The sequence below is a fragment of the Haplochromis burtoni genome, unplaced genomic scaffold, assembly GCF_018398535.1.
Source record: "Haplochromis burtoni strain Fernald_Lab_line unplaced genomic scaffold, NCSU_Asbu1 Contig_137, whole genome shotgun sequence".
In the NCBI taxonomy this organism is placed as follows: Eukaryota; Metazoa; Chordata; class Actinopteri; order Cichliformes; family Cichlidae; genus Haplochromis; species Haplochromis burtoni.
The window spans coordinates 1,231,281-1,242,018 of NW_024582498.1; the positions used below are offsets into that span (position 1 = coordinate 1,231,281).

Sequence of the window (10,738 nt, forward strand, 5' to 3'; positions counted from 1 at the left end):
CAACGCACAAACAATTTTTTGATCTGTTGTTAAATAATTTTTTTTCTTGTTTATGACTGTGAGCTGGCAGTCATAAAAAGGTATCTAAATTTCATTTGTAAGTGTAATTATAACTCATTGTAACTGAAAAAAAAAAAGTTCTGTAAAGCACTGAAAAAGCCATGATATGAAAATAACAATTATAATGTGCATTACGTTATAATGTAAGTTACAGAATTAACTTAAGTCTTGGTTTTATAAATTTTATTTTACAGACATGATAAAAATATACGTTATTAAAGGATTTGTTTGCTGTGTTATCAGAAATTAGAAGAAAAGACTGAAGTATCATTGACAGTCTCATAAACTGAAGTTGGCTAACATAGCATAGTAAAAAGGCTGTAAGCAGGGGAAACTGGTTAAGAGGAAATCCACATCAAACAATAATTTGATGTTTTTACATTTTTTTGTATGATGATGGAAAAACCCTAAAACAAAAAAACATACATAACACTGCAATAATAAGCTTTAGATGCAGTGAATAGCAGATGTTTTTAAAGCAACTGCACTGTTTCTTTTGGTTTTCATTCTTTATGCTGGACTAGTTGTGTCCTGTTTAGCTTCATATGCAACAGCAGACAGAAATGAGAGGGGCATTTAACTTCTCATTGGATGCTCATCTTAAAAATTAAAACATTTAAGAAGACCCTTTTAAAAATGCTGATTATTTATATTGTATGCAGACTTTGAAATAAAATAATTTGTTATTTATGATGAAATTTTAACTGTTATAAAAGAGGGTTAAGATGCTTTTATTCCCCTCCCTATTTTGTTCTTCTTTTTTTTTTGCACACATGTTACTGCTTTTTATAGAAATCCTGTGCATGAGTCAAGAATCATGCAATCCTTCAACTGCTTTTAATTGTGTACAATACAACAACAATCCTACTGATTCACACAATTAAGTAAAGTTTGGTTTTCCTAATTAATTTTTGTTAATTTTGTTAATTAATTCTTGTTCTTTCTGTCTCAGTCGTATTCTTCCTTAAATTGCGTGCAACCTTGTACAAATACAAATGTACACTCCATATATCACGTTACACTTTTCCCCACCTACTTCTATTTCCTCTGAATTTTCCCACCATTTACTTACGCGTTACGCTCTTCATTCAACTTAAGTTGTTGAATATGCTTTCCGTAGCAAGTCTGTACAACCCATTTGACAAATTGTTTAAACAACCCTAATCTAATTTTTCACTCAGAAAATAGTGGATTTCCAACTCAATCTGAAAGAGTGGGGTGACATAATCCCAGTTATTTGCTTAGAGGAGTTCACCCTATGGTCACTAAAATCTCACACCTGCAGAGTGACAGGCTACGTCCACACTAATGCGTTTTCGCATTAGTAATGAGAAGTGAAGGTAAAAGAAAGGGTGAAAATGTTAAAATGTGATGGGGCCGAGAAATCCAAAGAACTTCTTAGAGTGTAAATGCATGAAGCTATAGCACAGGTGCCACGTTACTGCGCCTTTCCTTTAAGCAAAGGAAAGCAACAAATAAGCCTTTCTAACCCAAATGCAAACAACCCAGTAAACTGACCGAGCCTTTGACTGTTCACTCTCACCCCCTTACTCTCTTTTCACCAAACACTCTCTGGGTCAGGTTACACACCTGGGATGCAACAATGATACCTGCCTCTCAGCTGGAAGGATTCAGCTCTGGTGTTCCTTCCCTTGTTGTTGGAACCCGAGGAGCAGATCAGGCAGCCATTAGCGGCAGAGGAAGTTGGAGGTTACACTTCAAAACAAAAGAAGGGTATGAGGACAGCTGGCTGTTGTCCTCGTGCATGTCAAATTTTACAAATCTGCATACAAAAACGCACAACCATGCACAAGACTCAGATTCAGTCTCTCTGAATGCAGCAGTATTTACTTTAAATGCATTATCCAAAAATGGACAGATTGCAAATATTTTACATTCTGCTTGGTAATTTAACCTTTTTCATTGGATCCTTTAGTGTAGCAAAAAACAATATTTTAAGCGAAACTACATGATGTAGCATAAAATGGAAAAAAAAGAAAAAAAAGTTTTCAAAGGTGTCCATAAGTATATTGCTTCCATCGCGGTTTATTGATTTACATATTTAGGATGCTTGAAGTGAAATTGAAACAGGTAAAGTAAAATGGCTTTACCCGCTAATGGCTTATAGATGGTGAGCACAAATATCAATACAAAAAGAAAGCACCCATTAAAAAACACTACAGAAAGCATAAAGATTTAAAACTTGTATGATGCAAAGGTGTTTCCATGCGTATGTATCACAAGCCCTTATAGAAGGAAACACGTCAACAAAGAACCGCACACATATACACTCGCATGCACGCACACATTTACTGTTTAATCTATTTAATTGAATCTGACTTTGAATAACTAAACAAATGAGGAAATTCACAAGGGGCACTTGATCCCTTCTTGGATAATGGATTGGAGATTCCTTTCCCATAGGGACATTTGGGCAAACAAGACCCAGTAATCTCTGAATTGATGGGTTGACTGCATCAAATTTCTTCACTAAAGAGCTGTTGAACCCCTGATACAGTGTTGGTAGTTAGCCAGATACTCAATTTGCAGACACAGGCAGAACTGCAGGCTTGCTCTGGTTTCACAGTCAGTGTGGCGATATGTACTATAGAGATGCAAGATAAAAAATGCTGCAGGTAAGACGAATAAAGGGTGACTGCCTTGTTCGTTGGTTCTTGTTTCCCTGTTTTAACAATAATTTTTCAAGTGCTAAAAATAACCTAAAATGTAACAATAAAATTTCATCTTCAGTTTTCTGAATAACCGCTTCGAATACTTTACTCAATTACTTTTATGAGCGCTCATTACTCTCGTCGTCTCATAAGGTATGATGCACTGTTTTGTACAGCAACCAAAAAGGACTGAATCCCATTTTGATTTAGGTGACAAATTTATTAAAGTCCTGCCATTTAATTAGGAATCATCATCATCATCATTACCAGACAGAATAAATAAGACATAAAACATGTTTTTTCCCACATAAACAAACATATACATCAGACCCCGGGTACTACAGTTCTTCCTTGGGGTGGTTTCTGGTAGAATGAAACGAACAAGTTACATCTGAGAACACACAAATGCATAGAAGTAATTGGATCCCTAGGTACCATTTAAGACAACATCTACAATTTTTGCCTATATCCCTGTTCAAGAATGTACAAAGTCCTCATATGCGGGTTCTTATTCATGTCCAAGAAGGGGTTTGTATAAAAATAAAGTCTCCACAATGATAAACCATTATATATATTTATATAGACATTTGGCAACAACCAGACATTTAAAGACTTTGAATGTTGAACTGAGTTCTGCACCTACTACACTTTAGTTAACAAAGAGCAGTGGGCAGAGAGGGAGAGTTGGTAAAGCAAACAAAAGGTTGATGTCTAAACTTTCTGTGTGTGTGTGGTCTCTATATTGTTCTTAAAGAGCTTATAGTGGTGTCTGAAAATGGAGAATTTTTGAAAAACTCCTTACTTTGCATACAGTATTACTACTGAAGGATAATTGTTAGGCCAAGTCCTTAAAATGAGGAGCATTGTCTTCCTTACTTTCATTCAGATAACACACACCGAATGAACCTGTCAGTCAGCTATTGATGTGATCCAGGGACAGCAATCTGCTTCCTTTCCTTACACAATCACAGCCCTGTGAGACTATTTTCCAACTCGTAAAATCCAACAGAAGACACAAAAAATGCAGAAAAAAAGCTCAAACTTGTTATTGTTGACCAATCAAAACTGCCCATGGTCCACTTCATCTAACCAGGAGGCAGGACTGGCTGGAAAATCTGGGTATCCGCCGCTGCTGCCGGTAGAGAGGTCTGAGCTGGGGCCGTTAGCTGCCCCCATGGAAACCCTCACAGCAGGGTTGATCCCAGGACCGCTGCCTTGGGCCATGATAGATAGGGCAGAATCAGGGTAGACCAGGTTGGAGATGAGAGGCTGGTGTCTTGGTAGTGCCTGAAGTGACCCCGGTGACTGAGGAAGGCTGTAGGGGCTGTTGGAGCGCATGTCGTGGAACTGGTCTTGAGAGGGGAGGACGCCGTGCTCAAGGGGGAAAGAGTTGCCCGCTTGGCGGCCTCCCATAGCTGGAGAGGACTCGCTCAGGCTGCTGTAAATGCCGTTAGTGTGGCCAAGCTCTGACATTGGTGGTTCATCTGTCAAACAAGGATAAAGATAAAGGAATAATTAAGATAATTAAGATTACAAGAGTAATAAAAAATAGCAGAAATGTTTGCAAAAAATGAACTTCAATAGAGCTGATGCAGTGTGTTCAAGTCAAGTAAAGCTGCACAAATGAGACTTCGCAAACCCATTTTCCTGATTCAAGTAACTTCCTCACATTGTTAGCTTGGTGAACTAATTATTAACCCTTCCTTGAATATAATAATATACTAAACCCAGAGAAAAATATGAAACGAGAGAATATGCTGTATGTCACACCTCAGCGAAAACCATAAGTGGCTTAGGGAGGTTATCAGAGCAGCTTGGGCTGCCAGCTTCCAGTTAGCTAATGTGTTTGTTCTCCAGTTACAACAATTCATCATAAACATACAGTCAACAAAGTACTTTCTGCAAGACGAAATTTTACTGCAGCACTTTGTGATGTGCCTGGAATATCAGACACTATATTCTTATTTGAATATCGTCACAGCTTCATGTATCGAAACGTGAAAGGAAAGCAGATTTTTGCTCTAAGTAAACAAGTAAGTAAAGTTTATTTAAAAAGTGCTTTTCACAGACACATAGTCACAAAGCAGAGCAAAATAATAATAAAAAAAGATGATAAAAATACTATTTTATTTTATCATCTGTTTTTTTGTAAATAGCATTTGCAAAAGAAAGCCAAGTTAAACAGAAATGTGTTCATCTTCTTTTTAAAGGAGTCAGCTAAATGTAGCTGGAGTGGTAGATCTGGTGCCATTGTGTAAAAAGCTCTTCAATCTCATATGAGGAAAAATTCATTGGAGCCGGTCATCACTTTCCACTGCCTATCAATATTCCACAGTTCAACAATAATGATGGGTCTATTCAGTTTCCCTGCTTTATTATAAATATTACTCTTTACATACTTGCTCATGTGAAAACATATCATAGTAGGAAGGCAACAAGTGCATGTAATTAATTTAATTGTGAGCATGCTGGCTCACCTTTATGGCACTTACACTTAAAGTGAAGGAGCCATCTTTATGTTAGTAGTAGCAGCTGTGCTTTTCTTAGGGCACATTTAAAAGAAGCTGTCTCTTCTCTCAGTTATTGCATTGTTGACGCTACCTGTGAAGGACACCTCTGCATCACTGTCCATGCCCTCCTCCTGGATGCTGTCCTTGTCAGATTTGGAGCTACCCCGTGACCTCTTCATATTGCGAAAGTACTGCCCCCATCTTTGGCGCCCGGCATCTTTCTTCAGCCTTTTTTCTTTAGCTCGCCTGTTCTGAAACCACACCTGCAGGGTTAAAAAAAGAAGAAGAGGAAGAAGAAATTGTTTTTAGTCAAAGTTGCAATACTTCATGATAAATCATTAGATACAAATACAGTGTCTGACTGATTAAACTAATTAAATCATTTTCAGCTTGTTTTGTTTCTATCATTTATTTAATTTTCTCAGTGTAAAAGACTTTGAACAAGTAGCCACTTTTTTTTCATCGTTATGACTTCTAAAGAAGTCAAAGTCTCCTACATCTGATGTCCTCAGCTCCTTACGTGATGCACATACTATGCTTTAAAGCATTAAAGCAAAATTAATGTTCAGAGACTGTCCGGACACCACTTCACACCCACTTCAGCTCAAGTGAGAGACTTGAGCAGTGACACCGAACAGTAATCCTGTTTGGTGTCACTGCTAGTGTCCCCAGCATCAGATTTATCATGCATTTAATTAACTTCATGACAGCTACAAGTCGTCCTCAACTTAGAGCAGACAGGTTATCTCGCCGGTGACTTCTAATATTTGAAATTTTGTGGCTTTGCTTTTGATCCGCTCAAACTCTGGCTCACAGACAGCAGTATATGTGCAGCTGGTAGTCTTAATTTGTCTGTAATCTCACTGCCTTCTGGTGTCTGTGAAGTCTGATACTAAATGCAAAAACTTCTTTTTTCTCATTCATTTTATCTTGCACACAAAATGTATTCATTTCAGTCACGAGCACAGAAAGCAGTTTTACATTCTTGTTAATGATATTCCGCCCTGAGTGAACCCTCTTCACCCCTTCGCTTTCACTGAATAATGAGGAGCATTTTAGTGGCTTCTGTCTCTACTTTTGTCCTTGCAAATAAAACAATATATATGACCACCACCCAGCAACCAGGAGGGGGCTCTTCAGCAGCAGACAATATGCGAGGGGCCCTCTTAGCATTGTTAACGAGCTTGCACTTAAACAGTGCTGACGTTCAGTCGGACTTCATTTTACTCCATCTAGCCGTAAATCCGCCCCCCCACGCCACCCAGCAGGCACCCACACATATATGCACTTGTTCGTACAGTACACTTGTGCCAGGTCAGCTACAATTGTCCCTTGATAATGAAGTCAGGACACTAATGGAATAGCCTTTAATGGATAATAATGTACTCTACCTGCACAACCCGCATATCCAGACCCGTCTCTGATGACAGCTGCTCCCGCACATGGCGGGCTGGTTTTGGAGAGTTATTGTAAGCGTTCTTCAGTGTCTCTAACTGTTTCGCAGTGATGGTCGTTCGTGGCCTTTTTGCTGTAGAATCGGCCTCTGAAAGACAGATGGACAACATATAGTGTCAGCACTGGGCGGGCTTTTTTTTGAGATTCTATGTGGATCTGAAAAAGTAACAATATTTGTTACTAATATTTGTAAATGCGCAAAAATATTTAAAGACAAATTCAATATTTTTATAACTGTACAACAGCTGTCAATCAATTTGCTATAAAGAAATAAGCTCCAGTCTAGTCCATCCAGCTAATTCTGTACAGACATCCTCAGTTGCCAACATTACAATCTCTGATAAATATACGTACTTATTACAGCAACCAACAGCACATAACCTGCATAACATCCTGTCTCCTAATTTTACATAAATAGATAAATTCACTTCAGCTCATAAACTCTAAATCTGGATCCCTGTGCATAACTGCATCATGTCTGCACATCTGTTTGCCAGCACAGCAAAATACAAAGCCATCATCCAAATGGATGCTGCCCAAGTAATTGCACCCTGTCATTAGTAAAATAAACGTGTGTGTTTTTGGTGAAAACTTGTGTTCACTCACTGCATAAATCAGCACAGTAAATTCAAACAAACAGATGGGGAGATAAAAATCGGCCATGCCCACTCTGCCCTATCACGAATGAGCCTGCTGGGACTCTCAGTAATCAGAGCACTGATACAAAACAGAGTATCTGGTGAACGTGTTTTAGGCTGTTGGCCTGCGCCACCTCATATCATTTCAATGACTACAAGTCAGCTGTTCATTTCAAACCAGTATAAACACTGCATCTAACACTAAAGCTCAAATTAATCAGTGCCCCACTATATGCCACGGTTAAAGCAATGTTTTTTTTAACAGCTATAATTGCAAACTTTTACTCTGAAACAGCTTTAGTGGTCTTGAAGCATGTTTAATTTTAATTATGGACTTTTTTAAAATCAAAAAGCTATCATGTAAGGGAATTATTTTATATTTATACACATGAATAAACGTTAGAAACTATTCCTACAAAAAATAATAAGTGGAATGTCAATTTGCAGCATTTGCAATGTAAAATTCATCCATGCAGACATGTATATATTGCAATGACTGTAGTGGAGAACAATTCCTGACGCCACTGTATATCATTTCCGTGCTGTAAATAATCCTGAAGCCCGCACAAACTCATACACGTGTATTCTTCTCTCACGGTCAGACATACATGCATCTCTCTCTTGAGTCTCTCCGCCCACTATAATAAGAGTTATTGAAAGCTGATCCTTTCAAGTGCAGAGTGCAGATGTAATCCTCCTGACCTGCGCTTTATGCAGTTTAGTATCGATCGGTTTGGAGGCAATGATGCAATTAGCGCAGGTGGGTCAAAGTTTAAGGATGACGTCTGTCATGGCAGGTTGCTTAAAACAAGCAGACACACAAAGTACAACATGCCAGAGCCTGGAGTCTGACAAACTGATTTGCCGACCGTTTCCCGATCTGTTACACGTGAGGCAATCATATCTGCAGCTCACCTCTCTGCTTGGCGGTCTCGTAGTCGGCCTTGCAGACCAGCCTGCTGTCCTCCATCAAATAGTACTCGTCACCTGTCGCAAGTTGCCGCTTGCATACAATGCAGGCAAAGCAGTGCAGGTGGTAGACGAAGTCCTGCGCCCTCCTCACCACCTGTGTGGGCGGAATCCCCTGCTGACATGCTGCGCACTTGGTCCCGAATCTCCTTTTGGAAACAGAAGGTTGCCATCAGTATACATCTCATCCAGCAAGCCATAAATGGAAATTGAAAATAAATAATTAATAATCAATGTCTTATTTAGCACGGTTTATTTTCTGAAAGCTGCTCACTTGAAGAAATCGTCTTTGCAGTAGACACTGTCACCCCTGGTGAAGCACTTGTCTGCCAGTTGTGCCTGGCAGTCGCTGCACTTCAGGCACTTGCTGTGCCAGTGGCGATCAAGCACTTTGAGAATAAAGCGATCGACGATGTGTTGATTGCAGCCTGCACACATTGGGATTTCTGCGGGAGACAAGATGGAATCACAGCATTTTAGTCTTTTAAACGAGACGAGAAAAGAAAAGAAAAAAATCACGAAGGGAATCGGTGCGCAAAATGACAGCCGGGCATGCTCATTGTGCTTAATATAAAGAGACTCTGAATAATTATCTCCTAATGGACACAACTGTTTAATTATGCAAGACTCCCAATAAGAAAACGTCCCGCTTTATAGATAAAATAAAGAGCGGGAGGGTCAAAACACTGTAAATATATGACAGTAATTCGATTTTTCATTTCACCTGACCCATTCTTCGCTTTTTAGCCCTTTCATCTTTTTGTGTGCGTGCGTGTTTTTTAAAAGTATTGGCACATTTTTTTTTAATATAGCATCATTTATGTCCTGTTCATGCTTATGATCTAGGCCTAAAAACACTGGCAATCATTGATTTTATATATGTATTATTTATTTTGTTGTCGTATGAAATAACATAAAATTGAAGTCAGTTATTAGTTGTAAACTAAAATTTAATTGGACAATTCATTTGGTAATTACGAGGATTAATTGTTGGCGTTTTACAGACGCCCTCTTTGTCTTGTTCACTTTTGAAAAAAAAAATTCATAGAAGTCACGGAAAAATGAAAAATGAGACTATAATTTTTCATGCATTAAGTAGTAAAATCGCATTTGAAACCGAACAGTTAGGCACATTTAAAAACTGAATAATCAACGATTACATTAAAAGTGATGTGTTATAAGCTATAAAATGATAAGAAATCGGCTAAATATGAATGTTTTTAAACTGCTTTGTGAGGCACAGGTCGACAGTTTGTAACAACATTCATTCGTTTAAGGTAAAACACACTAAAACTGAAGAAAAATAAATGTGCATGGATTGAGATGTGCATACACGCTACCAGCGATTGCTGGTTTGCCTGTAAATTTCCCATGTTTGACCCCCCGGATAAAAGAGAGGCCTCACATGACCTGACACTACATTTTAAAGTATTTTTTATAATGTTCCTTCAGTGCACTTCCCACTTATGAAGCTATAAAATGAATAGATTTTAGAGACGCTTTAAGCGTTTAGCATTAAAACTGCACAAAGGCAAAATAAGGACAGCTACAATGGTAGGTAAAACCTTACGAGTCCTCTTTATTATTAATTAAAAGAAGCTCAACCACTTCATATTCCATCCGTGCAAGGAATCGCATTCCTATTGTTCTGTTGCGGGCTGTTCATAAAATATGAACGAACCATTTCTTCTGGTATCACCAGCAAGCTGTGCACAAGTGCGGTGGCAGCCACATCAAGAACAGGTGTATCCAGGTCATCATTAATTCAGAGAGCTCTGTAAAACTAGAAAGCTGCGGCCTGTAGTCTCACGGCACACACCAACATGGTGTCCAAGCAATTTGCTCACCTTGGAGGGCCCACTTCAAAATACTAAAATGATACACGAACATCCCAGCTGAAATTACACGCATCACGTCAGCAATCTGATAACTGATCAAAATGAACGGTCATAAATATATAACCATGTTCGCGCATTTAAAAACAAAAACAACAACTTGTGAATGTTTACAAGAAAAAAATGCCCAGTTTATTTCTGACTGCAAAATATAGAAAACATAATTAGAGATTCGAACGGTGGATAAATCTGAGTTAAACCGGATTTAACCTCCACACAGAGCATCAAACGAAATTTGAAAGACAGTTCAAGCAGATCAAAAGTTAAAACCCGGTGCTTACGATTGCTCCTGCAGAAATGTGGAGCAACACGAAATGACACGCTGTCAGTCCTGGAAGGTTTTATTTTCCAAAATAAAAGACTGCAGCTGTGGAACATCACCAGTTATGATAGCGCACGCTCAACAGACAGCAATCCCCGTGCAAGTCCCGTGGCCGTATATGACGGCCTTTTTAAAAGGTGTGTGTGAACACATGCCACACACACACACACACACACACACACACACACACACACACACACACACACACACACACACA

The 10,738-nt window shown here is 38.8% G+C and overlaps 1 protein-coding gene across 2 annotated transcripts in view; it reads right to left on the reverse strand.

Annotated features, from left to right (window-relative positions):
* Positions 1 to 217: 217 nt before the first annotated feature.
* lhx3 (LIM homeobox 3) overlaps positions 218 to 10,738 on the reverse strand; it is a 13,559-nt gene continuing 3,038 nt past the window's right edge. Inside the window, exons 2-6 of one of the 2 annotated variants that reach the window (XM_005931164.3) lie at positions 8,579 to 8,750; positions 8,251 to 8,453; positions 6,634 to 6,785; positions 5,334 to 5,505; positions 218 to 4,216 (exon numbers count right to left, since the gene is read on the reverse strand). In XM_005931164.3, coding sequence (XP_005931226.1) covers positions 3,792 to 4,216; positions 5,334 to 5,505; positions 6,634 to 6,785; positions 8,251 to 8,453; positions 8,579 to 8,750 — 1,124 coding nt within the window. In that variant the 3' untranslated portion in view covers positions 218 to 3,791. The remainder of the gene's footprint in view (positions 4,217 to 5,333; positions 5,506 to 6,633; positions 6,786 to 8,250; positions 8,454 to 8,578; positions 8,751 to 10,738) is intronic. The other variant, XM_005931165.2, reaches the window with a different exon arrangement.